The 17591-nt window shown below is 34.3% G+C and overlaps 1 protein-coding gene across 2 annotated transcripts in view; it reads right to left on the minus strand.

Moving 5' to 3' along the window:
• The window catches only part of LOC150104209 (nardilysin-like), a 561456-nt gene that overhangs the window by 48897 nt on the left and 494968 nt on the right, over positions 1–17591 (minus strand). For both annotated transcript variants that reach the window (XM_090396835.1, XM_090396833.1), the window contains exon 29: positions 15050–15274. In XM_090396835.1, the coding sequence (XP_090252961.1) occupies positions 15050–15274 (225 nt within the window). The remainder of the gene's footprint in view (positions 1–15049; positions 15275–17591) is intronic.

Here is a 17591-nt window from a genome sequence, read left to right on the forward strand (position 1 = left end):
GATATACACTACAGAGGCTCTGTTTCCATCCCTTGCATTGGTAGACTTTTCAAGAAAAATTGCTAATTTCCTTAAACCTCATGATATTAGGTTGACTTATAAACCTATGCTTACTATATGAAGTCTTTTCTGCTCTGTTTAAGACAGTTAACCCCTTCTACAAACATCCTTGGGTTTGTAGAATTCCCTGCTCATGTGGCTTTTCATATATATAAGTCAGACTGAGAAGTTTATTTATTTATATATATATATATATATATATATATATATATATATATATATATATATATATATATATATATATATATATATATATATATAAGGAACATCTTGAAGATGTTGCTCATAACAGAGAAAACAATTCTGGTCTATTGTATCACTTTTCCCACATACCATGACAATGATTGGAACAAGAGCTTCCCTACTTAGAAGACAACTTCATCTTTTGTTTAAAGGAATCAGTTTCTTTAAACAAGAGAATAAAGGAATCAGTTGTGATCTTTTCTTATGACCCCTTATTAAGAATGAAGGAATGATCATGTAACAAATTTGGAAATCTCTCTTAGACCTTTTTAGATGTCAGATTTACTTTTCAGCAAATCATTTGCAAATAATGCTGGATAGTGGCTGACTCGTGCCACCTCCCACATCTTCCAAGTGCTTCATTACTCATGGAATGATGGTTCCTACAAGCTTTGCTTGGTAATGTTTTAAGTTTATGGTTGCTAACCTTACATTGATATTTTTTATGTTTACCCTGACAAACCCACACATTTTTTTTAGTGGCAAAGCTAGTAAGTTAATTTATTTCCTGTAATATTATGATCTATAAAAATTCAGTTGTGAAGACAATTCATAAGCAATATTATACTTGGATAAAGGAATTAAATAAAAATATAATTTTATGTCAAGTTTAATTTCTCTAACCATTTACAACTATCTCTGATACAGAATATTTCAATAATAAGGGGAGACACTTTTTTTTACTACTTGTATATCAGAAATATATGACTTCTACATTAATTCAATCTTGGTATCTTTTTTAGGCCAGATACCACTGACCCTTCCAATAATACATAGAAAGATGTATAACGTCATTAAGCAGGAGTTACACATAAAGGAAAGATTGTGGAGGGAGTATAACGAAAAAAAAAAAAAAGTGATCAGCATACCCACAAGCAGTATAAGGCACAGGCAAAGGGTGACTGTATTGTAAAGAAGAAGGCCAAAGCTAGCTGATGAGGATAAAAGAAATACTAAAGACTTCTTTTGCCATGTGGAAACCAAACCAAACCAAATAGCTGAATTATCAGTGAGCATTTTGCAAGGAGGGGGGGGGGTACCATCTTATTGACAAAATTGCAATGCCAGATGTGACATTCACTAATAGGACCACAGAGTTTGAAGAAATGGAGGCACTTAAAATATTGCAGTACCGCAATATGAACACAGACACTGGATTAGATGGCATATCGCCCTGTGCAAGGGAATTATCAGCTCCTCTAACTAAGCTGTTCAGTTTAAGCCTCAGTACTGGGAAGATGCCAACAAAGTGGAAATATGGCAAAATATTTCCATTGTATAAAGGAGGCTCCAAGAGAGAAGTAACAAATTATAAGCCAATTAGCATCTCAGGTATAGTAGTTAAAGTATTGGAGAAAGACAGAATTCAGGACTAGGCAGATAGGAATGTGATATTCTATATAAGGGACGACACGGTTCTGTGAAGGATGGATCTTGCCTTAGTAATTTACTCCACCTGGGAGCATAGGTCTTCCACCACCATTTTCCACCGGACTCTGTTCATCCGGTAACACATTTTGGAAGGTTTCAGTTTGCATAGCAAAGATTTAGATTTTTTTTCTGAGACTGGGTTGCAAGCCCTGCGCTCAACCCTCCCCATTTATCCAGGCTTGGGACCGGAATGTCAAGTTTTCACTAAGCATGGCTGGGTTACTTAGTAATTTGCTTACTTTTTTTTTTAATAAAGTGACAATGGAGTTGTTTTAAGAAAATGGCTATTCAATGATATTGATAGACTTTGCAAAAGCATTTGACAAGTTTCTGTATGGAACGCTTGCATAAATTGGAGCAAATGAGGATGAATATAAATCTGGTGATTTGGATTACAGGGTGGCTGATGGATAGATATCAAAGAGTGGTGTATGGAGGAGTTGAGTCCAAGCACTGAACCCTATGGTGTATCACAGGACTCAGTACTTGGTCCTCTGCAGTTTAATTTGAATATCAATGATATAGGAAATGATTTGGCACAAAATATTCTATTGTTCGCTGATGATGATAAACTGTGCAGGAAAATGGTAAAAAGATGATACAGAGATACAGCAGGAAGACTTAAATAGACTAGCAGTATAAGCAAAGGTAAATGGCTGCCAGTTTAAAGTTTACAGTGATGCACTTTGGGAAGAGATCATGAGCTGAGAGATAAAGTTCAGAGGGCATACTGCGAGGGCAACAAAAGCAGCACACCAGATTAAGTGGTTGTTGAAAAATACACACTAACAAGCAGAGATAAGATTACATTTGGACTGCTGCACACAGATTTGGACTCTCCTATTCTGTATGGATGAAGTGCTGAAGAGGATCCTGAAGCAAGTGACAGAGATTGTGGTAGGTATATGGAATGATCCCCTTTGAGAACAGATTGAATATCTGTGGGCTTCAAAAAGTACCTGATAGGGAAAAAAAAGAAATAAGACAAGACATGATAGAAGCATGTAGGTTATTAAAAGGGGTTTTATAGGATTGACAACAAAGACTTTTTTCAGTACATGCAAGAATGGAGAGAACAAGCAATTACTATTGGTTTGTTGTGTAAGAGTGTGCTTAGCAAGGATGTTAGGACTAGATTTTTTTTGCCTTAAGGATGGTGAATGCGTTTCCATAAATGGTTATGACTGCTTTATCAGTGAATAAGATTAAGGAGCGGTATGAAAGGTATTCTGTGAATAATGGATCCCCATGATGTGTCTTCTGACTCCATGGAGATACTTTATCATCATCATCATCAAATTCCTGCTATGTACCCTCAAGGGGTGTACTACATGAAAAAATTACATAATTACTAACTTCCTATCTACAATTTTCCTCTAAATCAGTCTGTTACTTGTCAAGACTCCAATATTATCAGATCTTATATTTTTCTATCGTCTAAGGCACTTTAACCGTATCAATCCACCTATATCTTGGTCTTCCTCTGGGTTGTTTTCCTACCAACCTGGCAGAGAACACTTGTTTTGCTAATCTTTCCTCTCCCATTCTATTTAAGTGACCATACCACCTGAGATTAGCTCTGCTAATGCATTCCTGGATGCTGACAATGTCAAGTTCTTTCCTAATATCCTCGTTTTTAATATGATATTGCCATCGATGCCATCTGTTCACGCCTCTAATCTTTCTCAGGACTCTCATATCTGTGGTCTCTAGTCTTTGGTCAAGTGTTCTACTTCTGACCCAGCTCTCAGATCCATAAGTTAAAACTGGTTTGAACACTGTCCGGTATACAGCTAATTTAGTGTTCTGACGAATTTCTCTCTTATTCCATATGAATTTATTCAATTGACTTCCCACCATACCAGTTTTGCTGATTCTGTTGTCTATTTCTATATTGAATTTACCATCTTCACTAAAAATCGTGCCTAAGTAGCTGAAATGTTTTACTTGTTCCACAGGTTCTCCATTCACAACACAGTTGACATTTTCAATGATTCTGCCTATTTTCATTGTCTTTGTCTTTTTATTGCTGACCTTCATACCATATCTATTACAACAGTTATTCAATTTAGTCAGAGAATCTTGCAGACTTGTAGCGGATTTATTTAGAAGTATAACATCATCTCCATAAAGCAAAGAGCTGACATTAACATCTCCAATTTTGATATCATGTTTAATACCACTTTCCTTCATAATGTGATCCATATAGATAATGAATAACAGAGGGGATAATGTATATCCTTGTCTCACACCAGATTTAACATTAAACCATCTTCCTGTACTTCCTTCAATTCTAACTGCTGACTTACAACGCAAATAAAGACTAAGTATTGCTTGATATAATGCCCCATTGACACCATATAATGTAGCGTATTGAATAGCTTCTCTCTTGGCACCTTGTCATATGCCTTTTCCAAATCGACAAAACTTAAATACAGATCTTTGTTATATTCCCATGCTTTCTCGACTATTTGTCGTAAAGTGAAGATCTGATCCTGACAGCCTCTATTTGGCCTGAATCCAGCTTGTTCATCACCCAGCTTTTCTTCCACAATTCTTCTCAATCGTTTCTCAAGTATACTTGCATAGATCTTGCCAGGAACACTTAGTAGGGAAATACCTCTATAATTCTCACATTCAGTTTTATTTCCCTTTATATATATGGGTACTATGAAAGCTCTACTCTAATCATCGGGAATTCGTCCCTCTGTCCATGCTTTCTGAACTATGCAGTGCAGCCACTGTAAGACTTTTATACCACCATACTTCAGCATTTCTGTCAAATATCATCCACTCCTGCTGACTTTCCACACTTTAAACCTTTGATGGCTTTTTCTACTTCAAGTATGGATATGTATTCCTGACTGCATGCCTGGTCAGCGTTTTTTACCACTGTGCTGTGATCACTGCTTGTTTCATTTAGCAGTTTTTCAAAGTAATTACTCCATACTTCAAGGATATCATTTTCTTCCGTTTTCATGTCAGCTTTATCATCTCTAACTCCTTTTACAGCACTCTTTCCTCCATTCCTAAGCTTCTTCAACAACCTCCAGAATATTTTGCCACATTCTTGATATTTATTTTCTATATTCTTGCCAAAGTCCTCCCATGACTTTTGTTTAGCTAGCTTTACACAGTGTTTAGCTTCCTTATATTTGTCTCTGTATTCTCTAAGAGCACAAGCTGACTTATTTGCAAGCAACTTTTGATATGCTTTCTTCTTTTCCTTCCATGCCTCTTTAATGTGTCCACCATGGAGTCCTGATTTGTCTATCCTTGCAGACAACTTCACCACATGCCTCTGTAGCTGAATCAATCAGGGCTTTCTTCAATGCTTGCCACTGAATCTCCATGGTTTGATTTCTATTCTTAAACTCTTTCATTTTTTCTTCAATAATCTTTGTGTATTTTAGTCTAGTTGAGCAGATCACATCTGAGATCTGCTCAACTTTTATTCGCTTTAAAACTTTCTTATATGTTATTCTTTTCAATATGAAATTCAATTTTATCCTGCTCAAGACTAAACAGTGATCCCTTCCAATTTTAAATCCTCCGTACACTCGTGTCCTGCACCAGGGAGAAAACATCACTATCAACAATAACATAGTCAATGAGACTTTTCTTATTCCTTGCCTCTTCTCTCTATGTGAATTTGTGCACATTTTTATGTTGGAACATGGTGTTAGTAATAACCAGTCCATGTCCTGAGCAGAAATCCAACAGATATTTGCCATTATTATTAGCTTTGCTCTTTTCTCCAAATTTTCCCAAAACATTTTTGTATGTCTGACAATCACTTCCTACTTTGCTATTTAGATCCCCAACAAGGACCAACTTTTCCTTTTTCATGTCAGTAGCTTTCTCTAGAGCCTCAAAAAATTCCTCCACTTCAACCTTAGTAGAACCTTCTGTGGGACCATAGGCACAAATAAGTCTCACTGTCCAGTTCCCCATTCTCATATTTGCCCACATCACTCTACTTGAGAATGTCTGCCATTCAAGAAGATTAGTCTCATATTTTGTGTTGAATACTATGGCTACTCCTTCTTTTCCTTGATTGTCATTGCCTGAATATAACATTTTGTATTTATTGCTCAGAGCGATCTCACCAGTTTTGGTCTTTTTTGTTTCAGTCATCCCTATTATGTCGATGTGGTACTTATCTAATTCCTCAGCTAGCTCCATTTCTTTGCCATTCAGGCTTCTTGTGTCGATAGTACAGATTTTTAACTCTGGTGATGTTGAGTTGGGGTGTGTTTTCAGATTTGTTCCAGTAGCTGACTTTTCACTGTTCGCCCTGGTTCCCTGGCGAAAACAACGGGGGCCTTGTTTAATCGGGCGACGCTCCAGCCAGCATGAAATTTTGTCATGTTGTACCATCATTTTTTATTTTGGTTTAACCAATAAGAATACAATTTGGTCGGCTAAATCCCAAATTGCCAGCCCATCCTCGTTCGTTCAGTATCAAAGTAGGATACCCAACAGGGCGTACCACAAGAAGGTGAGGATTGGACATTAGGTCAGAAGCCCTGGTCGGTTCTCTGCATTCCTTTAAAGGCTATGTGGAGGTTTCCTCTAAGTTATACAGCTTTGACCCTTAAGCACCCCATGGAGATACTTGTATAATAATAATATACACACTTCTGAAAGGAAGTGTGCTTTGCATTATGGGATACTAAGTAAATTGATATGAAGTCATCAGCCTTTATATAACAAGTAATCTAGCCATTAAGACACTTCATATACAAACTTTGCTTGCTTACACTTGGATAAAAGATTAATATAATTCTTGGAAAGTGTGATTTAATCAATAAAAACTCAGTTATTTTCAGCATTTTCAATCTGTGTCTAATTGGGATTTTTTTGCAATGTATAATCAGTAGAGTATGACTTGATGGTTCGTTGTCCCATCAAGTCCATCAACCTGTCTTTTTGCTCCATTTTCTCCAGTTAATTCCACCGTTTGCATCTAAATCTGTGACTCCCCAGCTGTCCTTTCTTTTTTTGTCATTTTTAGCTGAGTCCCCTTTCCTTTTGGAAAAATCCATGTCAAAGCTATTCTTGGTTCTCTTCACTGTCCAATTCTTAGTATACTGTATCTTTTTATTTCACTGATGATACTTTCTTGTTCTGTCTTTTTATATAATTCATCATTTGTTATATATTGTGCTGAAATATTTGTAATATTCTACACAAACACTCTATAAATTAAAGATACCAAGAAATTATATTCTTGGTTTCATCTTTTATCCAAGTGTAAGCAAACAAAGTTTGCCTCTATATACAAGTTGCCTTGTCATGAAGTTACTTCATGAGCAAACTTTACTTACACTTGGATAAAGGATGAAACCAAGAATACAATTTCTTGGCATCTTTAATTTATAAAATAACCAAGTGAAAAAGCTTTCAACACAAACACTCTGTTTACAGTTATTTAAACAGTGTTGAAATAGTTTTAAACTGGGAAAATAATTTGTCTTCATGTTTGTTTGTCAGTTTCCATGTTTCTGATCCATAGCATTGCCACTGCTTTTGGAGATCTTTATTTCACTTTTATTATAATATTTGGATGATTTCCATGGATTATTCAATCTTTGAAAGCAGTATTTGCTTCTGCCAATCTTTGTATTATATCTTTGTCAGTTCTGCATTCAGTGTCAACATAAGCTCCCAAGTATGTAAAATTCTTAACTTCCTACTGCATGTTGGACAATATTCTTTTTGGCATTTGTTCAGTTTAAGAAATTTCATTGATTGAATAGCTTTTTCAGCTGTTTATATAATGCTTCTGATAGAGCATTTACTAAAATACTAACAGCTTCTTGACACCAGTAGCAAGTTTACACTTTAGGCCATTTTTAGGCCAAATTTACAATTTAGGCCAGTCAGCATTAATCATGACTAAATTATACACACCAGTGTTGCAATACTAGTGATCTGAATTTCTTTAATTTAAAATATAATTATATTGAACCAGAACATGTTTTTTAACTGCATCACTTTTTAAATTAGTACTAAAAATATTAGTGATCATACATTGATATTATTGCCTACCTTTGTATATCAGTGTTTTGATGATATCATAATCTAGATATGTGTTTCATTAAAGGAAACATATGAAACTTTACTTCACTCTCCTAACTTAAACAGACCCGATGGTCTACGTCAATAACCTTTTGTGGGAGATAGTACTTTTTAAATCAGCTAACCTTTCCTAACTTTTTTTTAAATTGTGTGTGAATGTATATATATTATTTAATTAATTATTTATTTTATGTAAGTTTTTTTTTTTTAATAAGTTAGAAAATTTAATGACCTTTTTTAGTTATCTTGCATTAGCTACTTAGGTGGCACCATTTTGAATTGTCAGTTATTGTTCAACCTTGTACTGAAGATGGCTGTGATATAACTCAGGAGAAAATTACACTAATAAATAATATTTTAAGTGAGTTAATTCTGATATTATAATTTATTCATAACCTAGATCTTCCAGTTGTGATATAGGATTCCATTTTATTCTTCTCTTTATAACTGTAATTTTCCTCATAATTCAATCATTTATCATGTTAAAAAGTAGTCCAAAGATTACACAACTCTGTCGTATGATAGTTCTCATCTGAAATCATTTTGATGTTATTTGCTATGCAATAATACAACTTTTACCTTCTTTTATTATTTTCACATATTTGTCAGGATTTCCACAGCTTAGTTCTAATAATTATTCGGCAAAATATGAAATTTAGATATAAGGTAATTTCTAAATGCTATACTTTTCTTTTGTAGTTGTCAACCTATACTAGGATGCCACCTACAAATTATCTCATATCATTTTTTTCATAATGAATATTAGTATACTAGCCATGTGTTCCTTACCCATACATTACTAGAATCTTTAAACCAATAATATATTCACAAAAGCTCTGAATATTTTTTCTAAAAATGTTCATAGTTATAATGATAAAGTGAAAAATTTATTGACAATTATATTTTTGAAGAGAAAATACTAACAGCCTCTTGACACCAATCCTAAAACATGCCCCAACTCAACATCATCAGAGTTTAAGATCGTACTATCAACATAAGAAGCCTGACTGGCAAAGAAATGGAGCTAGCTGAGGAATTAGATAAGTACCAGACGATATAATAGGGATGACTGGAAAACAAAAAAGACAAAAACTGGTGAGATCTTTGTAAGCAATAAATATAAAATGTTATATTCAGGCCATGACAATCAAGGAAAAGAAGGAGTAGCCATAGTGAATTCGACACTAAGTTATTTTTGAATGGCAGGCAGTATCAAGTAGATATTGTGGACAAATATCAGAATGGGAAAATGGACAATCAGACTTATTTGTGCCTATGGTCCCACAGAAGGTTCTACTAAGGTAGAAGTGGAGGAATTTTTTGAGGCTTTAGAGAAAGCAACTGACACAATGAAAAATTGGTCCTTGTTAGGGATCTAAATAGCAGAGTAGGAAATGATTGTCAGACATACAAAAATATTTTGGGAAAATTTGGAGAAAAGAGCAAAGCTAATAATAATGACAAATACCTGTTGGATTTCTGCTCAGGACATGGACTGGTTATTACTAACACACCATGTTCCAACATAAAAATGTGCCCAAATTCACATGGAGAGAAGAGGCAAGGAATAAGAAAATCCTCATTAACTATGTTATTGTTGATAGTGATATTTTCTCTCTGATGAAGGACACTAGGAGTACAGAGGATTTGAAATTGGAAGTGATCACCGTTTAGTCCTAAGCAGGATAAAATTGACAATAAAGTTTTAAAGAAAACAAAAGTTGAGCAGCTCTCAGATATGAATTGTAGCTTAAAAAACACAAACTTTATTGAAGAAAAAATGAAAGAGTTTGAGAACAGCAACCAAACCTTGGAGATTCAGTGGCAAATCCTGAAGAAAACATTTATTGATTCTGCCAGAGATGCATGTGGCGAGGTTGTCTGCTAGGATAGAAAAATCAGAACTCCATGGTAGACAAAGGAAGTTAAAGAAGAAGGCATATAACAACTTTCTGGCAAATAAGTCAGCTTGTGCTCTTAGAAAATTGAGAGACAAATGTAAGAAAGCTCAACACCATGTAAAACTAGCTAAACAAAAGTCATGGGAAGACTTTGGTAAGAACATAGAAAATAAATATCAAGAAGGTGGCAAAATATTCTGGAGGCTGTTGAAAAAGCTCAGAAATGGATGAAAGAATACTGTAAAAGGAATTGGAGATGATAAAGGTGACATGAAAACTGGTGAAAAAGATATCCTTGATATATGGAGTGATTACTTAGATAAATGACTAAATGAAACAATCAGTGATAGCATAGTAGTAAAAAACACACTCAACAGGCATGCAATCAGGAATACATATCCACACTTGAAGTAGAAAAAGGCATCAAAAGCCTGAAATGTGTAAATACAGCTGGCATAGATTCAACCCGAAATACTCACGTATGGAAGTATAAAAGTGTTGCAGAGGCTGCATTGCATAGTTCAGAAGGCCTGGACAGAGGGACGAATTCCAGATGATTTGAGTAGAGCTCTCTTAGTACCCATATATAAAAATGAAAAAAAACTTAATGTGAGAATTACAGAGGTATTTTCCTACAGTGTTCCTGGTAAGATTAATGCAGGTATACTCGAGAAACAGTTCAGAAGGATTGTGGGAGATAAGCTGGATTTATGCCAAATAGAGGCTGTCAGGATCAGATCTTCACTTTACGACAAATAGTTGAGAAATCATGGGAATATAACAAAGAACTGTATTTAAGTTTTGTAGATCTGGAAAAGGCATATGGCAAGGTGCCAAGAGAAAAGCTATTCAAAATGCTACAGTTGTATGGTGTTAATGGAGCATTATATCAAGCAATACTTAGTCTTTATTTGAGTTTCTGTTTGAGTAGGTCAGTAGCAAGATTTGAAGGAAGTACAGGAAGATGGTTTAATGTTAAATCTGGTGTGAGACAAGGATGTACATTATCCCCTCTGTTATTCATTATCTATATGGATCACATTATGAAGGAAAGTGGTATTAAACCCGATATCAAAATTGGAGATGTTAATGTCAGCTCTTTGCTTTATGCAGATGATGTTATACTTCTAAATAAATCCACTACAAGTCGGCAAGATTCTCTGACTAAATTGAATAACTGTTGTAATAGATTTGGTACGAAGGTCAGCAGTAACAAGACAAAGACAATGAAAATAGGCAGAAGTATTGAAAATATCAACTGCATTGTGAATGGAGAACTTATAGAACAAGTAAAACATTTCAGCTACTTAGGCACGATTTTTAGTGAAAATGATAAATTAAATATGAAAACATATAACAGAATTAATAAAGCTGGTATGGAATGAAGTCAACTGATTAAATTTATATGGAATAAGAGAGAAATTAGTCAAAACATTAAATTAGCAGTGTAGAAGACAATGTTCAAACCAATTTTAACTTATGTATCTGAGAGCTGAGCTAGAAATAAAACACTTGACCAAAGATTAGCGACTGCAGATATGAGAGTGCTGAGAAAGATTAGAGGCATGAACAGATGACATCAGTGGCAATATCATATTAAAATTGAGGATATTAGAAAGGAACTTAACATTGGTAGCATTATCCAGCAATGTGTTAGCAAGCTATTCTCAGATGGCATGGTCACTTAAATAGAATGGGAAAGGAAAGATTACCAAAACAATTGTCCTCTGCCAGTTGGCAGGAAAAAGACCCAGAGGAAGACCAAGATATAGGTGGATTGATACAGTAAAAAGTGCCTTAGAAGATAGAAATATAAGATCTGATATAGCTGGAGTCATGAGAGGTAACAGATTGATTTGGAGTGAAATTGTAGATAGGAAGTTAGTAATGATGTAAGTTTTTCATCCTATCGTGTACACCCCTTGAGGGTAAATATCAGGAATTTGATAATGATGACCAATCTTAGATTGTACTTGTTCTTTAACATAGTTACCTCTGTGTACTGACATTCCCATTCTTTCTCTTTGACAGCACTTGTAACTGAGAGATTCTGTCGAAGCATTCTGATGACAGCTGTTTTCAAAAAAGGAGTAATTGATCATTGCATCTATACAGTGGATTCTGGTTAATTTTACCACATTGGAAATCACATAATTTGGCCCAAATTAAATGAAGTTGCATGTCAAGAGTTTAAAAGGAGACATAGCCTAATCACATTCAAGAAACTTAACAGCCTCTTGGACAAAATTCTTTCTTGGATCATCACACTTTTGTTCCAAGATTGTATGGCCTTCCTAAATTGCATAAAGAAAACATGCCATTAAGATCTATTGTGAGCTGCATAGGATGCTTGACATGTCTCAAAATACCCATCTAATTTTCTTCCTGTATTTACTTGAAATTTTGCTTCCTTCATAAAAAAAATTCGATAGATTTTAAGAATAAAATTTCAGTATCATCCTTACAACCTACAGATCTTCTGGTAAGTTCTGGTGTAGTCTCACTCTTTACAGATATCCCTCTGACAAATATGACTGAATTACTTCATAATGACTTTCCCCCTGACATTGTAAGATTATTTGACTTTCTCATTAATTCAGGATACTTGCTGCGAGAACACTCTATTCAAACAGATAGAGGTAACAGTTATGGGGTCTCCCCTTTCTCCAACTATAGTTAATTATTTTATGTAACATTTAGAACAACATATTATGGACGTTTTTTTCCACTTAAACCATCAATTTGGTACAAATATGTTGATGCCGTGTTTGCTATATGAAACTCCTTGTCTGATTTTCATGAATTTCTTGCAAAAATTAATTCCAATAAATCCAAGAATCAAATTTACCCTGGAAGTAGAAAATAACAACTCTTTTTCTCTTCTGGATGTTCAAATTGTACGTCAACAAATGGTTGTCTGCAGCTCTCAGTATATAGAAAACCAACTCATTCTGGTAAATACATTGATTCTAACATCATCACCCATGTCAGAAATATGGTGTAATCAAATCTGTAGTCGACAGAGCTCATAAAATATGTTTTACAGATTCTCTTTTAAACAAAGAAATTGTTTATTATCAGAATCACCTTTATCTTTAATGGTCCTAATGCAAAAATTTCTCGGAAAAATAATAATTATGGGTGTCATTTTAACCCGCCTCAAGAAGAAATTACCAGAATTTGTATTCCATATGTTAAAGGACTTTCAGAAAAAACAGTAAGACTACTTTGACAGATTAACTTGCAAGTTTCTTGCCATCCAGTTTGCCAACTTAACACCTTCTTTATCTCACCTAAAGACTAAATATCCTCCTCTTTCTTATCCCAGAGTATACAGAATACTCTGCCCTTGCTGCTTATGTTATTATGGACAAACTGGTCATCTTGAACATCAGGAATGCACTTCACTCAAAGAACCTAAAAAATCTGGTTTAGCAAGCCACACATTATCTACAAAACACAAGATTCGGTGGAACAAAACCAAAGTGTTACACAAAAAGTTATTTTCTTCTGAAAATACTGTACAGGGAAAGCGGTGATGCATACATTCACAACTCAAACCTGAAAAAAAAAATGATTGCTTAAAATTTTCTCAATTTTGGACATTTATACTAACTAATACTTGCCATTCGTGTGTTCCTTAATTTTTAATTAATTTTCTGTTTATATTTAAAAATAATTTGTTAGCTAAATTATTTATTGTAATTTATTTTGGATATCTATTAATGCAGATGAAGCTATTCTCCTGCAGCTGATAACGCACATAATATCACATGCTTAGAACTGAATTGTTGTTCTCTTTCTTTCTCGTGTGCTTGTGTGTGTGTATTTTCCAATAATTGTATTGACAATGGCTATGAAACTTAGCTGAAAATTTTACAAATAAAGACTAAACATCTTTTAAACGTAATGCCAGCAATAACATTTTATGATGATGATCATAACTGTTTCTCACCTTAGAAACTATCCAGACCTTCATGTAAGATTAGATTTTGCTCTCTCTCTCTCTCCTTTTCTAACACTACTTAATCCCAATTCTCCCTACTTTCAAATATTCTTCTCACATTTGGGGTATTCAACCAAAATCTTTCGTGAAATGCTATCCAGAAGACAACAATCTGGTTAACTAGTGATTCATCCCTCAACAGACACACTCCTAGTCACTTTCTCACCAATGTTCTGTTTTGGCTTTATGCTTCTTCTATAGGTATTTTAACAGGCACTGTTTTTCTGAACTGGCTGCTGCCATTACCTCACTTTTCCTTAAGCAAGTAAATATATCAACAATTCTTGATGGATATCCATTCACTGACCAGCTTCAAACATACTGAACCAATTTCATATTGTTCTTTCATTTTCTACTTCTATACTTTGGAAGTTTTCTCAACACAGTTTTCCCTAAGGACTACAACTTTCAGTTATTCCAAACCATCCGCACATGGTACTTTTGGTATAGGTTTTACAAACACTGTGTGTGTGCATGCATGCATGCGTGTGTCGAGTTGATAAAAAAAAGAGAGAGACAGTTGTTAGGTGAATCATGTATACTGCTTGGAAAGAAGTCAATGGACACCATAGTGTGAGGAACAAACAACCATGATTGCCCACCTTAATAAGATGTAGAACCTACTTGCACTGATATAACAGCAAACATATGCAACTGCATAAAATAAATTCTAACAACTCTAATAGGCCAAGTAAACTTTTGTAATGCATATTGTTACATTTTGTAGCCAATTATAGCTCCCTAACCTAAAGGACACTTATTTCTCTTATGAGAAATTGTTGTTCTTCACAGTTCACACTAGTCATTTATTTATTTTTAAAACATAGAAAAACGTCATTAAGATTTTAGAGAAGCTTGGACTGTGCTATGCTTTTTTTTTTTTCACACATATGAGTGACACATTTTCATTATTGAATGTCCATTATGTTAATGGTGCCTTGTTTAATTTTTGAGTTGGTACTGAAGATGCCCTTGAAAATTTATTCTAAAGTTTAATTGCATAAAACTTTAGAATAAAAGTTTTATGCAATTAAACTTTCAACATAAGCATTTTTTTTTCTTATTTTCTTCTGTTGCATTAATTTTTATGTACATATCCTGCTTTTCTAAGAAGCAGATCTCTTGAAGCTCAATGCCAACTTTTCATTCTGAGGTTTAAACCTCAGAATGAAAGTTTCATCAGAATTAGAATTCATTATTAAAATATAATGACAGAACTGACTTTTTTTAAAAACCAGTTTATAGGATGTTGGCAACAATTTTAAACAAGCATGTCCATTATTTACCAGATACATTTTATTCATAAAAATGACCATTTTCTTACCTGAACTGCTAGTTTTTTCCATCCTTGATCTCCTTTGCTTTGACCAGGAAAGTGGACATGGCACCATTCTAATAGCTCAGTGCGTGCTAATTTTTCTAATCCTTGTACTTCCTTAGCTATTCTGTCAAACAAATAATTAAAAGTAACTATTTCTTCCCAATTACGATCTGCTTCTTCTTGTAACTGGAGATCTTTACTTTTCTTCAATTTTATCAGAGATGTTACCTATTTTGGAAATACAGCAAAACTGAATACAAATTAAAAGTAAAAAATAAAAATTATTATAATATAGCTCTGATATTCTGCAATGCATTGATATATATATTAAATAAAATATGAATATATATTAAAAGGTTACAAGATGATAATTTTCTTTCAGACGAGAAGAGAAGAAAATTATATCACTCAAGATCAATTTACACTGGTGTTTCCACCATATTTCTTCCATTGCTTGAATGCCATTTTCTATGGCACATGTGACACAAGAGACTTTGAAAAATAGATCATAACTCAAAATAACGTTACATTTCAGATTTATGTGTTGTCATAACATCAATTTTTTAATGCTTTTTTTTTTTTAAAGTTTTACTAAAATATTAGCTTGAATAAATGTAGCATAACTAGCACAGAATTAACACAATGATAGTAGACTCCCTTAAACTAGAACATCCTCATCTGACCTAGGAGCATATACCATCCTTTAACACATTTGAGATTGTATAAGGTGCATGCAACTTAGCCTGCTATGGAACTACAGGAGAAGAAATGTTAACATTTACTGTTGAAGAGCATAACTATATATTATGATGAGTATGTTTATTTTTTTGACCAAAAACTAACGTAATAAAAAAACAACTAACACTGGATTTATAGATTGTAATAGTTATTTAATTAAACCTACTAGTTGCTTCGTTTGGGTTTGGAAGAACAAACAAATATACAATAAGCATTTAATATGAATCATTACATAACTAAAAATCTAACGTGGAGGAACTGTTACACAAAAATACAGGTAAAAAAAACAGAAACATGTGGAGTGTGGAAGCCGGCACTGGTCAGTCACTGTAGGTGTGCATGATAGTTTGCAGAAAATTAAAGTCTAATGTTTCCTTTCTTTTAGGCTTACACGGTGATCTGAATGCATTTTTGAAAATTATGGAGACACTACTGTGTTTGAATAAAAACTTTGGTTTAATATAACTAAAATCTACATTTGACCTTTATGTCAAGGTCATCTTCTGGAGCATACAAATATACACAGGAAACAAGCTATACTACAATCAAACTGGTTCATTAAAGACACTGACCAACCGCTACCACGATTGTTGGCCTGACCTCTGGTGAAAAAAAAAAAAAAATAAATAAATAAAATAAAAAATAAAATAAAAAAAATTATACATCAACGCTAGAGTCCTATTATTAGTGTTGTCTAATATATATATATATATATATATATATATATTAACATCATTCCAGCCAGTTGGTATGGATTGGTTTCTAATACTAGTTACGGATTGGCTAGAGTCCTGACTTATGCTGGATCTTTCATATTAGGTAGGCTGAATGTGTGCCATCCAGATCCTTGGAATTTTCATGCCATCTTTGTTATTGATATTTGGGTGGTTTATCAGGATTTCGCAGGATTCCTTAAATTTCCTTTCATACCAGGTTTTTGTGCAGTGTAAGGAGCAGGTGCTTTTCCAGTTGATTTGGTGTAAGGTGTTGAGTGCATGGTCTGAGAGGCCTGCCTCACCATAATGGTTATATTTAATGTTTCTAATGTGTTCTTTCTTGCGTATAGGGATTGTCCGTCCTGTTTCACCAATGTACGGTAAGTTACAGGTGCAGCAGATGCAATAGACTCCAGGATGTGCTAATGGGAGGAGAGAATCCTTAGAGGAGCTGAATATGGTTTTAAGTTTAGTGAGAGGTTGAAAGGTGGCATTGAGGTTATAATGTTGTAGGATAATGTTGATTTTTTCTGATAACCCTTTAATGTATGGGATGGCTATGGTTTTACTGTAATCTAGATTCGTTTTTGTTGTAGTTTTATAGAGTATTTTATTAACAGTATCTTTGTTATAGCCATTATTTATGAATGTGTCACTAATGATTTTTAGTTCTTGTTTCAGGGCTTGCTGGTTAGAGCAAATAGTTGTGGCTCTGTTTTTAAGGGTGTTAATGACTCCATATTTTTGTGATGGGTGGTGGTATGAATTCGCATGTATGTATTGGCCAGTGTGTGTCGGTTTTCGGTAGACCGTGAAGGATAGACTGCCTGAAGGAAGACGTGTAACTAGTGTGTTAGTACGGGAGTGAATTTTGGTTTACGATTTCGATGGTAAATTGTATGCGTTCGTGTTGTTTGTTCAGGTGGCTGAGGAATGTGTTTAGTGTTTGTCGCCCGTGTGGCCAGATCGCGAACACGTCGTCAACGTATCTGAGCCAGACTATCGCGTGGTGAAATCAAGAGCCCTTTGCTCAAAGGTTTCCATGCAGAAGTTAGCGATTGAGGGGGGGGGGGATAGTGGTGAGTCCATGG

This window comes from Typopeltis vanoorti, chromosome 8 (genome assembly GCF_054136105.1).
Source record: "Typopeltis vanoorti isolate ZY-2024b chromosome 8, IOZ_Tvanoo_1.0, whole genome shotgun sequence".
Lineage (NCBI taxonomy): Eukaryota > Metazoa > Arthropoda > Arachnida > Uropygi > Thelyphonidae > Typopeltis > Typopeltis vanoorti.